General features: G+C 42.3%; 1 protein-coding gene across 1 annotated transcript in view; it reads right to left on the reverse strand.

The window, feature by feature from the left end:
- stk25b (serine/threonine kinase 25b) overlaps positions 1-21767 on the reverse strand; it is a 122334-nt gene extending 100567 nt beyond the window's left edge. The window contains exon 1 of the mRNA XM_068041832.1: positions 21568-21767. Coding sequence (XP_067897933.1) covers positions 21568-21603 — 36 coding nt within the window. The 5' untranslated portion in view covers positions 21604-21767. The remainder of the gene's footprint in view (positions 1-21567) is intronic.
- Between the last annotated feature and the right edge of the window lie 210 nt (positions 21768-21977).

Here is a 21977-nt window from a genome sequence, read left to right on the forward strand (position 1 = left end):
TTGGCCGGTCTCAAAGTAGAAAAGTTACCTCGTCCAGCTGGGATACATCTGGTAATGGCGAACTGTTGTTTTTCAGACTGGAGGGTAGTATACTGTAGTTTTAATCAGGGGTCAGTATAAGGACCACTGTTCTTTTTGGTTATATATTAATGTAACATTAATGTATAATTATATATTAATGACCTGGATTTGGGCATACATGACATAATTTCAAAGTTTGCAGATGATAAAAAAAACTTGGAGATGTGGAGTCAAATAGTTATACAGCACAGAAACTGGCCCTTTGGCCCATCGGGTCCATTCCGGTCATCAAGCGCCTATCTATTCTAATCCCATTTACCAGCACTTGGCCGTAGCCTTTCTGCTATGGTGTTTCAAGTGCCCATCTAAATACTTCTTAAATGTTGTAAGGGTTCCTGCCTCTACCACCCCTTCAGATTCCAAACACCCTCTGGGTGAAAGAATTTTTCCTCAAATTCCTTCTAAACCTCCTGCCTCTTACCTTAAATCTATGCCCCCGGTTATTAACCCCTCCGCTAAGGGAAAAAGTTTCTTCCTATCTACCCTATCTATGCCCCTCAAAATTATGTATACCTCAAACAGGTCCCCCCTCAGCCTTCTCTGCTCTAAGGAAAACAACCCAGGCCTATCCAGTCTCTCTTCATAGCTGAAATGCTCCAGACCAGGCAACATCCTGATGAATCTCCTTTGCACCCTCTCCAGTGCAATCACATCCTTCCTATAGTGTGGCGACCAGAACTGCACATAGTACTCCAGCTGTGGTCGAACTCGCGTTTTATACAGCTCCATGATAACCTCTCTGCTCTTATATTGTATGCCTCGGCTAATAAAGGCAAGTATCCCATATGCCTTCCTAATCACCTTATCTACCTGTGCTGCTGCCTTCAGTGATCTATGGACAAGCACACTAAGGCCTCTCTGTACTTGCTAGGGTCCTACCACCCATTGTTTATTTATTTAGAGATACAGCACTGAAACAGGCCCTTCGGCCGACCGAGTCTGTGCCGACCATCAACCACCCATTTTTATACTAATCCTACATTAATCCCATGTAAACTACATTTTGAGGAGGTGACACATGTAGTCACCTCCTCGAAAAATTCAATCAAGTTTGGTGGACATGATCTCCCCCTGACAAAACCATGCTGACTATTGATTAATCCCTGCCTCTCCAAGTGGAGATTAATCCTGTCCCTCAGACTTTTTTCCAATGGTTTCCCGACCACTGGTATTAGACTCACTGGCCTGTAATTACCTGGTTTACCCCTGCTACCCTTCTTGAATAATGGTACCACATTTGCTGTCCTCTAGTCCTCTGGCACCTCTCCTGTGGCCAGAGAGGATTTGAAAATTTGTGTCAGAGCCCCTACTATCTCCTCCCTTGCCTCACATAACAGCCTGGGATACATCTCATCTGGGCCTGGGGATTTATCCACTTTTAGTAAATAATCGAGTCATAGAGAGATACAGCACTGAAACAGGCCCTTTGGCCCACCGAGTCTGTGCTCACCATCAACCACCCATTTATACTAATCCCACATTAATCCCATATCCCTACCACATCCCTACCTTCCCTCAGTTCTCCTACCACCTACCTACACTAGGGGAAACTTACAATGGTCAATTTACCTATCAACCTGCAAGTCTTTGACAGTGGGAGGAAACCGGAGCACCCGGCGTACACCCACGCGGTCACAGGGAAAACTTGCAAACTCCGCACAGGCAGTACCCAGAACTGAACCCGGGTCGCTGGAGCTGTGAGGCTGCGGTGCTTGCCACTGTGCTGCCCACATTAGGTGGTTAGTAACAGACTTCAGGAGGACAAAAGCAGACTGGTGAAATGGGCAGACACGTGAGAGATGAAATTTAACACAGAGAAGTATGAAGTAATAAATTTTGGTGGAAAGAAAGAGAGGCAATATGAACTAAATGGTATAATTTTAAAAGAGGTGCATGAACAGTGACACCTGGGGGTGCACATGCACACATCTTTAAAAGGTAACAAGACAAGTTGAGAAATAAAAACAAGAAATGCTGGAACCACTCAGCAGGTCTGGCAGCATCTGTGAAAAGAGAAGCAGAGTTAACGTTTCGAGTCAGTGACCCTTCTTCGGAACTCCGAAGAAGGGTCACTGACCCGAAACGTTAACTCTGCTTCTTTTCACAGATGCTGCCAGACCTGCTGAGTGGTTCCAGCATTTCTTGTTTTTATTTCAGATTTCCAGCATCCGCAGTATTTTGCTTTTATTAAGACAAGTTGAGAAGGCTGTTTGAAAAAAGCATACTTAGCTTTATTAACTGGGGCACTGAGCACAACAGAAAGGAAGTTATGCTAAAGCTTAATGGATTACTGGTGTTACGACAGAGGCGGGAGTAATGCACTGTCAATTCAGTCCTAATACTCCACAGGTCGCAGCATATTATTAAAGTTTTCCCACCTACCGGAAATTAGCCAAATTAAAACACTTTAGTAACGCCCAGAATAAAACAGATCATACCAGGTATCTTTAAACAACAACAAATTAACTATTTATCAATAAACTAAATCTTAAACACTATTAAGGTTAACTTATGTCTAAAGACTTTATAACTTCTTATTTTTTCTTAACCCTAATGCACACACACATACATGCAAAAATCAACATACAAACAGTATTTCTTATGAATAAAATTAGCTTAGTGGCAGGAGGCAGAGGGTGATGATCGAGGGTTGTTTTTGCGAGTGGAAGCCTGTGACCAGTGGTGTACTGCAGGTATCGGCGCTGGGGCCCTTGCTGTTTGTAGTGTATATTAATGATTTAGACATGAATATAGGAGGTATGATCAGTAAATTTGCAGATGACATGAAAATTGGTGGTGTCGTAAATAGTGAGGAGGAAAGCCTGAGATTACAGGACGATATAGATGGGCTGGTATGATGGGCGGAGCAGTGGCAAATGGAATTTAATCCTGAGAAGTATGAGGTGATGCATTTTGGGAGGACAAACAAGGCAAGGGAATATACAATGGATGATAGGATCCTAGGAAGTACAGAGGGTCAGAGAGACCTTGGTGTACTTGTCCATAGATCATTGAAGGCAGAAGCACAGATAGATAAGGTGGTTAGGAAGGCATATGGGATACTTGCTTTTATTAGCTAAGGCACAGAAAAAAAGAGCAGGGAGGTTATGATGCATCTGTATAAAAACGCTAGTTAGGACACAGTTGGAGTACTGTGGACAGTTCTGGGCACCACACTACAGGAAGGATGTGATTGCACTGGAGAGGGTGCAAAGGAGATTCACCAGGATGTTGCTTGGGCTGGAGCATTTCAGCTATGAAGAGAGACTGAAAAGGCTAGGGTTGTTTTCCTTAGAGCAAGGAAGGCTGAGGGGGGACCTGATTGAGGTATACAAAATTATGAGGGGCATTGATAGGTTAGTTAGGAAGAAACTTCTTCCCTTATCGAAGGGATCAATAACCAGGGGGCATAGATTTAAGGTAAGGGGCAGGAGGCCTAGAGGGGATTTGAGGAAAATAAAATTCACCCAGAGAGTGGTTAGAATCTGGAATGCACTACCTTGAAGGGGTGGTAGAGGAAGGAACCCTCACAATATTTAAGAAGTATTTAGATGAGCACTTGAACACCATAGCATACAGGGCTATGGGCCAAGTGCTGGAAAATGGGATTAGGATAGTTAGGTGCTTGATGGCCGGCACAGACCTGATGGGCCTGTTTCTGTGCTGTATAACTCTATGACTCTAGGACTCTAAAATAAGTAGCTGGGTAGTAAGTTCTGGTAAGTTACGTTCCTGGTTGGTGAGGTGTCCCAGATTAGAACAATCAGATGCCACTTGAAGTCTCCAGGTGAATTTGACGAAACAGTCTTTCAATAGATAGGCATTTGAAGCATTTCCATTGCAGGAGGCATCACACAGTTGTTTCAACGAGTATAGCCACAGGTCTATTTGGATTCTAAAATTGGTAGTTTTTAAGTTGAAACTTTACTGAGAACTCCAGCAAACACAAACAAACAACAGTGTCCCTCTTAAAGACAAATGTTCTTTTTTTCCAGGGTTTTTTTTTCTCCTGAGGCAATATAGAGCCTGAAGATAAATGTAGATTTTCCTGCTAAGAGAGAGGGATCCTTCCTTTCAGTGAAGCATGCTTCACCAGTCTCTAGTTCAGACCTGCTGAAGCCAGTCTTTATCCACTGTTAAAAGCTACAGTACGCCATGTGACCGTTTCTCTCTCCTGCTATGGCCTAGGAAACAGGTGCAGCTTCTGGCACACTGTGCTCAGTCTTAAAGGCACACGGTTTTAAACAGAGGAGAAAAAAACAGTTCCGTGACACCTCCACCCGTGGCGAAATGAGTTGCCATTCTTAAAATGCGCTTCATTACAATGCAAAAGATAGAAACTGAAATAAAACATTTTTCACCTTCATGATCCCATTCACTCTACTGATAAATTACAGAATTTCTCTTTGTACCATCGCCATTCAGGTAACTTAACATGGTTAAATTCGTGATGAAGCGTCTGCGATAACATTGTTTTTCCCTGAAATATGTACAATTTTCAAATGATAAGACTGTAACAACAAACTCCATCTAAATATTCTAGCATTTCAGATTTTAAACTTTTCCACGAACGTTAATGGCATTGTGGTTGACTCTTAAATGCCCTCTGAAATGGCCTAGCAAGCCACTCAGTTATATCAAACGGATAGCACCATTGGTGTACCTACACCCCAAGGACTGCAGCAGTTCAAAGAAGGTAGCGCACCACCACCTTCTCAAAGGAAATAGGAATGGGCAATAAATGCTGGCCTAGCCAGCGACTTCCACATCTCATCAACGAATAACAAAAGGGTTATGGTCAGTGTATATTAGTGATTCTTTATAGTCTTGGCAGACATATACTTGAAAATGTTTGACAGCCAGCAAAAGTCCTAATGTTTCTTTTACTACGGTGGAATACTTTGTTGATGGCAATTTAGTTTTCTTGAAAAGTACCCTACTGGCTTCTCAATGTCCAATTTGTCATCCTTCAATAGGACTGCACCAACCCCAGGTTGCTAGCATCAATCGCTATTTTAAAGGGTTTAGCAAAATTTGGAGCAGCCAACACTGGTTGATTAGTTTAGATTGCCTTTAGCTTTTCAAAAGTTGCTTGGCATTCATCTGACCATACTACTTTGTTTTTCTTTTTTTGAAGCAAATCAGTTAATGGAGCAGCCATAGTACTAAAGTTCCGTACAAATTTCCTGTAAAAACTGCACATCCCTAAAAACCTCATTGTTCCACATTTAGATTTAGGTATAGGGAACTCCATTAGGGCTTGAACTTTGCCGTTTTTGGCAATACCTGTCCTTGCCCCACTATGTGTCCAAGGTAAGTTACTTTTGCTTTTCCGAATTTGTTTTTTTCCAGATTTATCATTAAGTCCACTGCTTGTAGTTTTTTTAAATAGAATTTTTAGCTGGTTTAAGTTTTCTTGCCAAATGTCACTGTATATTAGTACATCATCAAGATACTCTACACAGTTGGGAACACTGGCTCCCACCTGATTCATTAATCTCTGAAAAGTGGCTGGGGCATTCCGTAGCCCAAATGGCATCGTCCGGCACTGATAAAGACTGTCAGGTGTTACAAAAGCTGATATCCCGTTGGCTTGAGGAGTCAAAGGAACTTGCCAGTATCCCTTTAACAAGTCGGTCTTGGTAAGAAACTTTTCACTGTCCACTCTGTCGATACAGTCTTCTAAATGCGGAATTGGGTAGGAGTTTGCCTTTGTTACTGCATTGACTTTTCTGGGTTGACTCGTTGGGTTTAGGTACTAGAACTGTTGGTGAACTCCAGCTGTTTTGACCACGTTTGATCAAGTTATTTTCCAGCATGTATTGGATCTCTGCTTTTACTTGGGCCTGTTTGTCCAGACTTAAGCAATAAGGATGTTGCTTTAAAGGAACAGATTCCTCTATATCCACATTGTGTGTCGCTAAAGTTGTACATCCTGGTTTATCCCTACAGAGTCTTTCAAATGTTGTGAAAAGCCTGGTTAGGTCTTTACGTTGTTTTGCCTCTAAGTGCAAAAGCATGTTGTCCAATTTTTCTTGCCTCTCTGTATTCGCTAATCTGATAGTTGGAGGTTCAATCTGAGAATTGTCTAGGCCTCCATCTGCCTCATCCTCACTATCCTTTTCCTTCTCAACAGTCCCAATTACCTGACATACCTGTACTGGCGCATCCTCCTCCCTGCGATAATATTGTGTTCACATATTGATGTGACACAACACATTCTTCTTCCAGTGATCAGGGGTGTCAATCAAGTAATCTACTTTACCCACTCTTTTAATCACTTTATTTGGGCCACTAAACTGTGCTTTTAATGGTTCCCCCTGTAATGGTAACATCACCAATACTTCAGCCCCTGGTTGAAAATTGCGGGTCTTTGCAATCCTATCTGCCCATTTTTCATATTGGCTTGGGATGCTTTAAGGTGTTCCTGAGCCACACCGCAAGCTTTCGTGAGCCTCTCCTGGAACACAGAGACATAGTCTAGTATTGAGGATTCATTCCTTTGTTCTAAGAATCTGTCTTTTATGAGTTTTAGAGGACCTCTTACTTTATGTTCGTAAACCAGTTCCAAAGGACTGAAGCCTGTAGACTGGTTCGGTGAGTCTCTGGTGGCAAATAAAAGAAAGTCTAGTCCTTCATCCCAGTCATGCGGATATTCGTAACAGTATGTTCTCATCATTGTTTTGAGAGTTTGGTGGTACCTTTCTAAAGCTCCCTGTGACTGTGGGTGATACGCTGAAGATTTAAACCGACTGATACCCAAATTGATGATCACTTCTTGAAATATCTTAGACATGAAATTAGAACCTTGATCCGATTGAACTTCAAGTGGTAATCCATATCACGTAAAGAACTGGGTAAACTTTTCTACCACTATTTTAGCAGTAATTGTCCTCAAGGAATGACCTCTGGAAATCGAGTAGCCATATCCATGATGTATTGATGTCCCGCTTTTGTTTTTGGCAAAGGTCCTACAGAGTCTACCAATATCCTGCTAAATGGTTCCTCAATCACTGGTATGGGAACTGGTGGTGCTGGTTTCATGGTAGGTTGCGGTTTTCCCACCATTTGGCATGTATGGCACGTCCTACAAAATTGTCTCACATCCTTTGTAAGGCCTGGCCAGTAATAACGTTGGCTTATATGTGATTTAGTCTTCCGAATGCCCTTATGTCCTGCAAAATGAATGTCATGTGCTCACCTTAATAATCCCTGGTGATATTTAGGTGGTACCACTATCTGTTCAACAATTGTCCGGTCTTCATCTACAAGGGCGGCACAGTGGCGCAGTGGTTAGCACCGCAGCCTCACAGCTTCAGGGACCCGGGTTCGATTCCGGGTACTGCCTGTGTGGAGTTTGCAAGTTCTCCCTGTGTCTGCGTGGGTTTTCTCCGGGTGCTCCGGTTTCCTCCCACAAGCCAAAAGACTTGCAGGTTGATAGGTAAATTGGCCATTATAAATTGTCACTAGTATAGGTAGGTGGTAGGGAAATATGGGATTAGTGTAGGATTAGTATAAATGGGTGGTTGATGTTCAGCACAGACACGGTGGGCCGAAGGGCCTGTTTCAGTGCTGTATCTCTAATAAAATAAAAAATAATAAAAGTATATAAGGCGGTCTCCATTTCCTTCTCAAAACCCCATCTTCCATATAATAGCCTTGTGGAACTCCTTTCGCCTCAGCTTCTGTCAGAGCCCCGTCTGTGCCATTCTGTATAACTCTGGATCAGCTTGCTATGCTGTAATTATAGAAGATCTGTTAAACATCTCATTTGGATTATCTAAATCCCCAAATAAGATTTCAGATACTTGGCTATTTGTTTGTAGTGCCACTTTTACCTCTGACAATGAAATTTGTTTAGCCATTGCTCGGGTGACTACACACGCAGGAAATATTCCAGGAACTTGTTCCTGTAATTGTTCCATTTCCCTAACTTCACTTCGTTCCTCTGTAATTATAGGCGAAACTGATACTTTTGATCCAGCCAAATCATTTCCTTGGAGTAGATCAATTCCCTCTACTGGCAAACTGTGGACAACTGCTATAGTTACCATCTCAGATATTAAGTCACTCTGTAGGTGTACTTTATATAAAGGTATGGGTATATACTCCCCGCCAATTCCATTAACTAAAACTTTAGTGTTGAAGGCGTCCTCTGGTGGAAATGTTGCATCTTTCCCCAGCAAGAGTATTTGGGTTTATCCTGTATCCCTGAGTATAATGATAGATTTTCCTGCTTCACTTACAGAATATGGAGTTACTTTTCCCTTTGACAGGAATTCATTTTAACTTCCTGTTCTTATTCTTAACAGCTACACTCACTTTATATCTGGTTTTACAGCTGCCGTTAAAGCTACAGCCTGGTCTGTAGTACTCTCAGTCAGAGCTACTTTCTCTATTAGTTTTGCATACCCCAACAAGTCCTATGGGTTTACCTCGCCATTTCCAGCATTCTAAACAAAGATGACCGGTTTTGTGGCAATGATAACACTTAGGTTTGCGAATGTCACTCCTACCCTCAGCACCTTCCTTTCTGGCCTGAGGTGGTGATCCTGGGGCATTCCCAGTTGTTCCTTCTTGTCCCCAGCTACTTGCCTTCCTTTCACTCTCCCACTTTCTATCCTTCTCAGGTTTATAGGGCTGACGGACAAAAGGTTTTGGCTTATTCACAAGCTCAAATCATCAGCAATTTCCACTGCTTGCCTAGCTTTCAAAACTTTCAGCTTATCTACATGAGTTCTCACAACTGAAGGAATGAAGTTTTTAAACTCTAAGAGAATCAACTCCCGAAGGTTCTCATATGTGGTTTCCATCTTTAATGCCCGTATCCAACGACCAAAATTAATTTGCTTCACCCTCTCAAATTCTACATAAGGCTGGCCACCCAATCTCCATAAGTTCCAAAACTTTGGTCGGGAAGCTTCAGGGACTAACTCATACGCAGTGAGAATAGCCTTTTTTGCCAACTCATAACCTGCAGAAGCCTCTTCAAGAAGCATGGCATAAACTTCATGAGCTCTACCTATCAACCTGCTTTGCATAAGCAGTGTTCAGCTTTCCTTCGGCCATTTCATTTGTTTTGCTATTTTTTCCAAAAGATATGAAAAATGCCTCTATGTCCTTTTCCTCAAACTTAGGAGGAGCTTGTATAAAATTAAACAGCTTTTTGCTGGGTCCTGGACTGAATTCAAACTCTTCCTGACCAGAACTTTCCCTGGATTCAAGTCTACCCCTTTGTCTTAGTTTCATTGCTTTTAACCTAAATTCCCTTTCTTCTCTTTCTTTCTGGAATTCAAGCTTAAGTCTTTCCAATGCTATTGCTGTTTCTTTTTCTTGTTCAAATTTTCTTATTGCTATTTCTTTTTCCTGCTCAGGTTTTTTCGTTTCTAACTGAATTCTAGCCAATTCCACTGCTCCACTCTCTGACTCACTATCTTCTTCTTCCTCCTCTTCTTCCATTTTTAAATGTTGGACTATTACATCAAATATCTCTTTTTTTTAAGCACCTGATTTCAACTCTAACCCTAATTTTGCCGCCAATTCTTTTAGTTTATTCTTAGTTAAAGTTGTCAAGTCACTGAAGGACATATTCTCCTTTTCCAGAAACTCTGCTGCAACTGCTAATGCCATTCTGATGATACAGTCTTTACCCTTATACGCAAGAAATCTGGTCCCTTTTATTTTTCTCTTTCAAATTATCACTCCCCTTAAAGGCTGGCTCGGGTCTGCAAATGAAACCCGACCGGAGCCCAACAGAACCACATCCGACGCGGCCGGAGTCCTTTCACTTTTTCCCGCGTCCAACCCAACCATTAGTTAACCTAGCTTCCATTTTTCACTTTGTTGTTTATCTGCCCAAGCTTAAAAAAACTGTAACTGGACTTGAAAGGTTGTTTAAAAAGTACATTAGCATTGGAGCCATGTACCAGAGTTGGTGATAGAGTGTGTCCGACCCAACCCGAGTCCGAATGCTGGATCCGGAAGAGTGACCCGACCTGAACCAGACACATGTCGTCGGGTCCCGTCAAGTTCGGGTCTGGTAGCAATGCTCTAACTCCCCTTATAATTAACGTATTTGGCATTAGATTTGGATCCCGACAATCGAGCCCCCCAATCAATATGATACCAGACGCGAGAGCAATTAATATGATCCCAGAGACAAGAGCAATTAATGTGATATCCCAGACACAAGCCCCCAATTAATATGTTATCCCAGAGGCGGGAGAAATGCACTGTCAAATTTGTCCCAATACTCCACAGGTCGCAGCATATTATTAATGTTTTCCCACCTACCGGAAATTAGCCAAATTAAAACACGTTAGTAACCCCCAGAATAAAACAGACCAAACCATGTATCTTTAAACAACAACAAATTAACTAAATCTTAAACACTACTAAGATAAACTTATGTCTAAAGACTTCATAACTTTTTTTTTTCTTAATCCTAATGCACACACACATACATTCAAAAATCAACGGTTAACCAGTTTTAAAAATAGTATTTCTTAGGAATAAAGTAAGTAGCTGAGTTATAAGTCCTGGTGAGTTACATTCCTGGTTGGTGAGGTGTCCCAGATTAGAAGAATCAGATGCCACTTAAAGTCTCCAGGTGAATTTGACGAAACAGTCTTTCAGTAGATAGGCATTCAAAGCACTTCGGATGCAGCAGGCGTGACACAGTTCTTTTAACAAGGAGTATAGCCACAGGTCTATTTGGATTCTAAAATTGGTAGTTATTCAGTAAAATCTTTACTGAGAATTCCAGCAAACACAAATAAACGACAGAAGACAAGTGTCCATTTTATATCCCCCAGGGCTTTTTTTCCCTCCTTAGGCAATACAAAGCCTGAAGATAAATGTAGATTTTCCTGCTAAAAGAGAGGGAACCTTCCTTTCAGTGAAGCACGCTTCGCCGGTCTCTAGTTCAGACTGGTTGAAGCCAGTCTTTATCCACAATTAAAAGTTACAATACACCATATGAGCTACTCTCTCGCCTGCTGTGGCCTCGGAAACAGGTGCAGCTGCTGGCACACTGTGCTCAGTCTCAAAGGCACACTGTTTTTAAACAGAAGAGAAAAAAACAGCTCTATGACACTGGTTAGGCCTTAGCTGGAATATTATGTTCAATTCTGGGAACAACACTTTAGGAAGGATGTCAAGGATTTAAAAGGATGCAGAACAGATTAGCAGAATGGTAGCAGGCATCAGGGACTTCAGTTATGTGGAGAGACTGGAGAAACTGAGGTTGTTTTCCTTACAGCAGAGAAGGTTAAGGGGAGATTTAATAGAGGTGTGCAAAATCATGAATAGTTTCAATACAGTAAGTAAGGAGATACTGTTTCCAGTGGCAGAAGGGTCAGTAACCAGAGGACGCAGGTTTAAGGTGATTAAAGAGGGCGGCACAGTGGCGCAGTGGTTAGCACCGCAGCCTCACAGCTCCAGGGACCCGGGTTCGATTCCGGGTACTGCCTGTGTGGAGTTTGCAAGTTCTCCCTGTGTCTGCATGGGTTTTCTCCGGGTGCTCCGGTTTCCTCCCACAAGCCAAAAGACTTGCAGGTTGATAGGTAAATTGGCAATTATAAATTGTCACTAGTATAGGTAGGTGGTAGGGAAATATAGGGATAGGTGGGGATGTTTGGTAGGAATATGGGATTAGTGTAGGATTAGTATAAATGGGTGGTTGATGTTCAGCACAGACTCGGTGGGCCGAAGGGCCTGTTTCAGTGCTGTATCTCTAATCTAATCTAATCTAAAGAGACATAAGGAAACTTTTTTTTTTACAGACAGCAAATTGTTGTGATCTGGAATGTACTGCCTGAAAGGATGGTGGAAGCAGATTCAATAGTAACATTCAAGAAGTAATTGGATAAATACTTAATGGGAAAAATGTACAGGGCTATGGGGAAACAGTAAGGGCATGGATTAATTGGATAGCTCTACCAAAGAGCAGGCTCAGGCACGATGGACCAAATAACTGCCTCTGAGCTGCGTAATTCTATGATTTGCCCCATGCCCCCTCCCCAAATCTGGAATCAGTTAACTCAATCTTGTCCTCACTCAATTTTCTCTCTCACACACACACACTCTAATGAGATCACTGGACAGCATGCAGGTTATAAAACAGCTACATATGCATTCTGTCTCCATCAGTCTCTGCCACTCTTTTGACCTGTAGTGGTGATGGGAGTGGTATACAATGGAGTTGTGGGAACAGCAATCATTGAACATATAGCAGGGATCCCGGATTTCATCCAGGGAACGTTGCTGGGAACAAACTGAACGACGTCTACTATTGCCCACATCCTGTGCTGACTGGTACATTTAATGGGCCAGGGACAACTCTGAGCTGCAACAGAATTGCTGGCTCCTCGTGAATGCATCTACCATAAGCTGCTCAAGGTCCATTTCTGTGGTTATTACCATCTGAACCTATCAACGTATTACAACATGAAACAAACCCCTGGTCAACAGTCTTGTTGTAGAGTAATATAATGGCTGGCAAAAGGAAGATTCATACCAGTCTGACAGGGATCAACAACTGAGCAAAATTACTCAAGAACCACAGCAACTATGACATCGAAACAATCAACAACTTCTGTTATTGAGCACCCTAAACTTTCTATAATATCGGAAAGCAATTCCCCAACCTACTGAATGGGGTCATGCATACCAAACTTTACTTAGAGCAGGAGAAATTACAATCATACTTGCACAGAATAATATATCATGGCCAATGGCGACAGTGAGCTAGAGTTTTTACAAATTTTACCTGGATAGTTCCCTGTCAAACTTTAAGTCCTATTAAGATTTTTTCTAATATTCAATCACATTTCATAACTTGGTAAACCTGTTCAGTTGTTTACTTTGAAGTTAGAGATATTCTGGTAACTGAAATAAAGACAAGGTGCTTTTATGTTGGGTTTCGTGAAATGCTGGTGAAGCTGGGTTTAAGGCAAAAGATCTTTGACTTTATCAAACCTGCCAAGTTTGAGAGTGCTGTTCACGTCATGAGACCCTAGTATTGGGAACCAGTGGCAATTTGGTGCTCTAAATGAGGTGGCATTCTTGAGTAATTTCCCCATTAACTTGCTGAATCAGATAGAAGAATATGTCACTTGGAACAATATTATTCACAGGGAACTATTAAAACAGGTCTGCCACATAAATTTAGCTGTCTGGCTAGCATTTGACTCTTCGAACAGGTGTTTTAGCCTGCTCCTGTTCCACTGAATCAGTCCTCTCTTATCTTGTTCCTATTCTTTCTCCTTTTGGCCAGTCTCCACTTACTAACATCTTTGGATCTTCTGATGCTCATCACTATTTGAGCAATGTCAGGTTCTCCGGCATCAATCATCAATTTTCACCAAGGAGATTTGCTCCCTTTTCACCTCCATCCCTCAGCCAGAATGATCACCAGCCCTCTGTCCCTACTCAAATAGCAACCCAAGCAAGTCCTATCCATAGCCACCTTCCATCTTTGCTTTGCTGAACTTGTTCTTGCCCTGCATATCTACTCTTAACTTCACTCACTTCCCCCAGATATAATGGGTCACGAAAACCTACCTGGGTGTCAGCTGTATTTTTTGTTTTTAAATGTGGAACGTTTTTTGTTATAATCCTATTCAGTCTCTCCCTGACCCCTCCCTCTGTCACACTGATAACTATGAAGACACCACTCTTGCTCTGATTGTGGAAGTTTCATTAACTGAATTAATTTTCCATCCCTTAAAGGACATGATACATATCTGACTCTTCCCTTCCCTCACACTAACTCTTGCAATGGGCTTTACACAGACATTTATTACAAGTCCCACAACTATTTAGATTATAGTTCTTCCCAACCCACTTCCAAAAAGACTCGATCCCTTTCTCCATATTTGCCTTGATCACTCTTATATTTTTGGGTCTTCACAGTAGCCATTCTACTTGGATTCAGCGTCAATGAGCACTCACATCAGCAGATGCTACTCTCTCCTACTAACCAGCGTATGTCGACAACCTGCTCAATATCCAGGTAAATATACGAAGTTCATGGTTTTGAACAGAGAACTCTTGCCTCTGCATTCTGACTCACTTGAATACATCTGAGCCTCCAAACAACCTACTCACCTCGGCAGGTGGAAAAATATACAGCCCATCGGACTGAAGCTCACAGTATAAACCAACAGTCAAATTTATTTAACATTGAAAAGGTAAACAAAGTATCCACATCATACAGCATATCAACTGTAATTTACAAACTTGACCATGCTCCTCAAAATAACAATAGCAAAGATGCTTCACCACGACCTTTCAACAGTTTGTAATTTATATCAGGGTCAGATAGCTTTTGCGTAGAACTAGAAAAGGGTAGATGGACCTAATCAATGTAGGTACGACATCTTCCTCTCCCCCTTCTTGCTCTCACACGGAGGACAGAAAATGAAGATCAGAGCTTCATTATAAGGTGAAGGCAAAATACTGCTGATGTTGGAAATCTGAAATATAAACAGAAAGAGTTTGAAATATTCAGCAGGTCGGGCAGCATTTGTGGAGAGAGAAACTATTTCTCTTATCTACAGATGCTGCCTGACCTACTAAGTATTTTCAGCACTTTCTGTCCATTTTAAGACGGCATTATTTATAACAAACTGAAAATCTTACATTTACACACACTTCCTGCTTTCAAACCCTTACTACCTGTTTTCACATCTTTGTGTCAGCTTTTCCTCATTATAAATTGGGTATCCATATTTTATTACGACCGAGGCTAGAGGAGTGCACTGTTTATTCTAGTTCCACTTCTCCACAGGTCACAACACATATTTAAATTTTTTCCCAGTTACTGATACGGTCAATCATAGACTCTTTTATCCCAGAATAAAACACACCAACCAGGTTTCTTTAACAAACAACAAAATTATCAGTTTATTATAAAAACAAGTCTTAACCAGCAATGAAGTGAAGCATAAACACACAGATTGAAATATTAAAGTTCCCTTTTAGCCTTAGGCCCTCACACTCTCATACTAGAAAAATGAAAGGATTTTGTTTTTTGGAGCTCTATTACAGACAAATAAAAAACGAGTTGAATACTTGCTCATTCTTGAAGAAACAGATGAGATATGTTGTGTTCCAAAACTGGCATACAGTCTCGCCTCCGAGTACACGTCGATGGGTCACTGGGATCTTTTAGAACAGTACTTTTCAGGCGGCATTAAGAATTAATTTAGCAGACTTTTCTTCAAAGACTGGAGACGAGATGAGTTGACACAGTGGACTTCTCAGGGTCTTTTACAAAGGTGCTGGAAAGCTGAGCTGGGTTGTGGTCTCTCCTTCCTTGGGAATTCTCTTCTCTCCTTGGAAGTTCTCTCCCTTTTTATACAGTTCAACCCGAACTCAAAACAATTCAAAAGCGAAACTGACAAGAGGTCAACCTTTTGACTTCCATCAATCTTGACCTGTCACTTCTTTGTAGACAACTTCTCCAGGTGTCCAAAGTTCTCTGCTGTTTATTGAGCTGGAAGTAAGGTGGTTTCCTGAAAAGGTCTGTTTTCGTCACAAGACCTCTCAGTGCCCTTTTAAAAAACATTTCCAGGGATTGTTTTTCAAAGTCAAGTGTCCTTTACTTGACCCCCTTTGAAAACTCCAAAGTTTAACATTTCTTCAATCTTTCAAAAATGAATCCTCAAAAAGTATATTTAACAAAACAGAGGCAATTTCATAACAATTTATTATGAAAGCTGCTAAAGTAAATTTGCCATGTTGTAATTACATTATCCTGCCAGCAGTGGTGTTTCTAGCCCCTCGATTTTGTGTTCCCAGTTCATTCGCCTGCACTGCAGAGAAACTCCTATACTCTAAACAATTCTACTTTCCCGTTTCCCAAATTGCATAAATGTTGCTATTTAACCATGTAAAATATAAAAATTAAGGTTATTACATAAAAATAAGGACAGAACTTATGACTTTCAAATGAGAACTGACATATGTCTGTCATGCTGGCCCTATTATCCTCCATCCTCTAATCCCACTTCACCTGAAAACTACACTTGGTTTTGCCTCCCTCTATGCAAAGCCAGGAGAGATTGATTAGTATTCACTATTCTTTGCCATTTTTAACAGAGGGGTAGACATGGCATACAGAAGGAAAGGCATTTCAGGATGATGTTATAGCCAGGAGAGACGTGTTCAGGCACTTTACAGCAGTAGCCTGATTATCACTTTAGATTACAGCCCTGAAATCCCTCCCTGGCATCTGTTACTACTTACAATCTATACGAGGAGATATCACCTGATGCCATTTACGATAACTCAAAGGATACATTTTTTATATGGACATGAATATCATATCAGATGTAAGGCACAATGTTTTCTTCTGAAGCACAGATGTATACTTACTTCCCTTTAAGACAAGTTCTAATTGCTGTGCCTTCTTAAGGTCAACTGGAGGCTAACTGTCCTGGGCAGATTGAGATCAGTTAGAGGTCAGGGAACCAGAAGATAATGACTGGATTTTTTTAAATATAAAAAAGCATGGCACTACAACAGAACAACATCCTAAAGTGCAAAACACTCATGCCAAAATCTTTACATGTAAGGCTTTAATTTCATTTGAACTATTTTATAATATTGTGCTGATACGGACTCCACTTATTGTAACTGAAGAACATTATTCATAGTTTAGGACTAACAGCAGCATTACATTACATTAACAGCAGAACCCTTAGGAGTATTGACAGGCAGAGAGATCTGGGCGTACAGGTCCACAGGTCACTGAAAGTGGCAACGCAGGTGGATAAGGTAGTCAAGAAGGCATACGGCATGCTTGCCTTCATCGGTCGGGGTATAGAGTATAAAAATTGGCAAGTCATGTTGCAGCTGTACAGAACCTTAGTTAGGCCACACTTAGAATATTGCGTGCAATTCTGGTCGCCACACTACCAGGACGTGGAGGCTTTGGAGAGGGTACAGAGGAGGTTTACCAGGATGTTGCCTGGTCTGGAGGGCATTAGCTATGAGGAGAGGTTGGAAAAACTCGGATTGTTTTCACTGGAACGACGAAGGTGGAGGGGCGACATGATAGAGGTTTACAAAGTTATGAGCGGCATGGACAGAGTGGATAGTCAGAAGCTTTTTCCCAGGGTGGAAGAGTCAGTTACTAGGGGACATAGGTTTAAGGTGCGAGGGGCAAAGTTTAGAGGGGATGTGCGAGGCAAGTTTTTTTTACACAGAGGGTGGTGAGTGCCTGGAACTTGCTGCCAGGGGAGGTGGTGGAAGCAGATACGATAGTGACGTTTAAGAGACATCTTGACAAATATATGAATTGGAAGGGAATAGAGGGATATGGGCCCCGGAAGTGCAGAAGGTGTTAGTTTAGGCAGGCATCAAGATCGCCGCAGGCTTGGAGGGTCGAATGGCCTGTTCCTGTGCAGTACTGTTCTTTGTTCTTTATTGCAACTATATTACAGGTTAAACGGAGAAATAAATCAGGGAGTAGGTTACTGGGAGATTCCAGTCTCCTTTCAACCTCAGTGCTTGGCACTATGACATATGACAGTTGCTTCGTCATCACTTGCAATGTTAGATTATTGTATGACCGAGGATTGAAACCACCAGCAGCCATGACATGAATACAAAAGAGAAGTTTTTAAGGTAATGTTGACCAACAACACAGTCTCACTATTGTTTGTAAAACTTTTCTGTAAAGAAGCTGAAGTACTTACATTAGATTATAAACAAATCTCTCACCCAGATGAGTGGTTTGGTTAAAGGGGAGCAGTTCTACAATTACCTCAAAAATTGATTTAAAATGGAAGGTGCTATTAGAAAAGTTAACAGAAGAGAAGTGCATCTCAGCTGCTGCACTGATCCAGGTTTTATTGGCATTCTAAAGCAGCATTGTCCAATACAATAGCCCGAGCCATAAGTGGCCAATTGGGAATCCAGATGTGGCTAATTGCATTTTCGATCGGAAAATATAAGATGAATTAGAAAAATGGTTGCTGGATGCAGAATCTCAAAACTCAGATCTGCACAGCTCACAGGCATGTGAACTTTAAAATTTTTGGGAGTTTGTTGGTAAAATGCTAAGACTAAAGGCAGAATGTGCAAGTGCTTTTTCAATCACTGTGCGCTTCAATTCCTTGGTTACTGCTTATTGGTCATCTGCTAAAATGGTGTCAAAGACAGATGAAAATGCCAGACGTCAGCACCATGGAAACATCAGCAACATTGTATGGAAAGAGGAGCTGTCATCATAGCCAGCTTGATTGCTCCATGCCAGCAGAAGAAAACTTCGCCAATGAACAGCAGCCCTAACAGGGCACGTCATAGCAAAGGGCAAGCAGGAGTGGGTCTCCCATGTCTTGTACAAGTCGACGTTTTGAGCAATCACTCCAATGAGGTCAAAATATTGGATTGCAACTGCTGGACAGAAACTTAGAAGCTGCACTAAGATGTGGTGTGTCTGATAAATTCATGCCAGGAATCCAAACTTGGCGAAAGAGTAGAACTGCAAATTTTTGCACTGAATAATGGTAGATGTTTGTTAAATATACACAAGTAGCAATACAGGTAAGACATTTTCTAATAAAATGAGCACGTGGCCAAAACAGTACTGCCGAAACCACAGCTGCGGTTATGCAGCAATTTCTTTTGGACAACACAGACCTAAATGGAAGCAAACAATGTTCAAAAGGAAACATTCAAGAGCAATGCTCTTTGATGCATCTTACCCTAAAAAAAGATCCAGATGTTTATTTAGATATGCAACAATGACAGATTCCAGGCTTTCCCATCTACAAAAGGCTTCCATTAATGCCCTCTCTTTCCCTCCATAAAGATCAGGTACTGATGGCAGTGATTGTTCCCATTACCAAACTTTCAACAGGGTCCGTATGAATGAACTAAGTCCTGCAAGCTGCAGGCTTTTAAACAGAAAAGGTTGCATTGTCTAAATACTATTTCTTGATTTACCTCATCTCCTGTCGTGTATTTTTAACCTTGGTGTGTTGCACTACAGTGCATGACAGCTGTCTCATCGCCATCAATACAGACAGTGGCATTAGGTCTGGCATTGGCAACACTCATGGGCCTGAAATGACTTACAAATCCAAAACACAATAGGCATGCAAGTCCACCTCAATCAACAGATTGACTGGAGGCTGGTCCTGGCAATTCACACATGCTTTCCATCTTTGCCCTGTTTTCCAGGTGGTCATGTTGATTAATCAAACCCCTCGAACAGGTCACATGCCATTGCATGTGATTTGTAAGCACATGTGAATGCTGCAACTCTTAATTGCACCATCTGGAGTATCTTTGAAGCATTTTCATTGTGCTTAACTTATTTTAAAAGCCTGTAAAAGCCACTTTAGGCATACATTACCAACCAGTCTGATTATATAGCCAGTTCATCATTGCGAGGCTTTCAACATCATGGTTTCTACTTTGGTGCTGCTGGCCCTGGACAGTTCACAGGCCTAAAACGTTAACTCTGTTTCTCTCTCCACAGATGCTACCAGACCTGCTGAGTATTTCCAGCACTTTCTGTTTTTATTTCAGATTTCCAGCATACGCAGTATTTTGCTTTTGCTTCACCGTTCACTGTTGTGTCTCATCAGCTGATTAACAGGATCAGGCAGAAGTAGCATATGAAATTCACTGACAGCCTGCAATAAGTTGTCTTGAACTATGAGCCTTGGCTCCTTACCGAATAATGAAAAATGTTAAATAGCAGCAGAAAAGCAGACAATGTAGGAGAAATCTCTGCCACAGCCACAGCAAAAAAAAAAATCCAATATTCACATTCAGGCATAGGAAACATTTTGTTAACTGCTAATACATTTGCACTTGTCCAAAAATAAATGTCCACATCTATCTTGGTTCTAAAGTACTGGAATAAATTTATTACCTTTTGTGGTGCTAATTAAAACACCTCAGTTCTTGCCATAGGATTAATGTAACATTCTAAACATGTCAGTCTGGTACATATTAGCCACTTCAATCAAAAAAGCAGAAAGATTTCCAAGCCACATCGTTATCTTATTGAGTGGTGTGAAATCCCATTCCACAACAAGGGGAGGGGTCCATTTTTTCATGCCCGTGGGAGAAGAGGCACTTTTAGTTTTATTAATTCATGGCATGTGGTCATCACTGGCAAGACCAACATTTATTGCCCTTGAGATGGTGGTGATCAGTTGCATTCTTGAACCACTGCAGTCCATGTGCTGCAGGTACACCCACAGTGCTGTTAGGTAGGGAGTTGCAGGATTTTGATCCAGCAACGATGAAGGAACAGCAATATATTTCCAAGTCAGCATGGTGTGTGACGTGGAGGGAAATTGCAGGTGATGGTGTTCCCATGTGCCTGCTGCCCTTATCCTTCTGAGTGGTAGAGGTTGTGAGGTTGGAAGGTGCTGTTGAAGAAACCTTGGCAAGTTGCTGCAGTGCATCTTGTATAAGGTACACACTACTGACACTGTGTGTCAGTGGTAGAGGGAGTGAATATTGAAGATGGTGGATGGGTGCCAATCAAGTGTGCAGTTTTGTCCTGGATGGTGTTGAGCTTCTTGAATGTTGTTGGAGCTGCACCCATTCAAGCAAGTGGAGAGTATTCCATCACACGCTTGATTAATGTCTTGTTGATGGTGGATAGGCTTTGGGAAGTAAGGAGGTGAGTCACTCACTGAGAATACCCAGCCTCTGACCTGCTGTTGTAGCTGTAGTATTTATGTAGCAGCTCCAGTTAGGTTTCTGGTCAGGTGACCCCAGGATGTTGATGGTGGGGATTCAATAATGGCATCACCATTGAATGTCAAGAAGAGGTGGTTAGATTCTCTTTTGTTGGAGATGATCATTGCCTGGCACTTGTATGGCACAAATGATACTTGCCACTTATCAGCCCAAACCTGAATGTTGTCCAGGTCTTGCTGCATTTGGACTGATTCATTATGAGGAGTTGTGAATGCAACTGACCACTGTGCAATCATCAGCAAACATCTCCGCTACTGTTCTTATGATTGGGTGGGGCGGGAAGGTGAAGTAGCTGAAGACGGTCAGGTCTAGGACACTACCCCGAAGAACTCCCACAGCAATGTCTTGAGGCTGAGATGACTGGCCTCCAACAACCACCTCCATCTTCCTTTGTGCTAGGTATGACTCCAGCCAGCGGAGAATTTTTCCCACAGATTCTCAATGAATTCAATTTTACTAGGGCTCCTTGCTGTCACACTCAGTCAAATGGGCAATACCAGTTCACACACCCTCCACCAATCAGAGGCCGCCTCGAAGGCGGCAACAGGAATGGTCCACCGCGAGCACCTGCCACCAAGCACGTGGATACGTGGAAGCGACCTCGTGATCGTGGACATTTCATCGACTTGACTAAAATGGAAGGGAGGAAAGACATCTGTACTTTTTCAGGTAAGAGGATAGGAAGGATAAACATAAAAAAACAGGGTCAGCCACATCCAATAAAATGCCAGCAGCTGCCCCTGCTCCTACCTGTATACTGAAGTCTCGAATGTGAGCCATTTCCATGGGAGCCAGTCAGACAGTACTAATGGTCTCTGAAGGTGTGGGTTCCAGCACAACCTCTATAAACAGGCCCAAGGGGACATTCCCGCCGCTAAAGGCCGTCTAGAGCCTCCGCAAACACCGATCAGCTCTTTACTGTTTGGGTCTCCAACTCGCCAGCTACCCGCTCAACGCGCAGGCGCGCCTAAACCAGGGGGCACGCTGGGATTTGGAGTCGTCCAGCCCGCGCGGCAGCTCTACAACGCCCGATGACGCGAGGCGGAAAAGACTCCATCTCCCGACCTGCACGGCGGCGCGCGGATCTTCCGGCCTGGGAAGGCCGGCTTGGCGAGCGTCACCCCCGCCCCTGCCGAACTCCGCACAGCCGCAGTACGTCC

The sequence above is a fragment of the Heterodontus francisci genome, chromosome 11 (assembly GCF_036365525.1).
Source record: "Heterodontus francisci isolate sHetFra1 chromosome 11, sHetFra1.hap1, whole genome shotgun sequence".
In the NCBI taxonomy this organism is placed as follows: Eukaryota; Metazoa; Chordata; class Chondrichthyes; order Heterodontiformes; family Heterodontidae; genus Heterodontus; species Heterodontus francisci.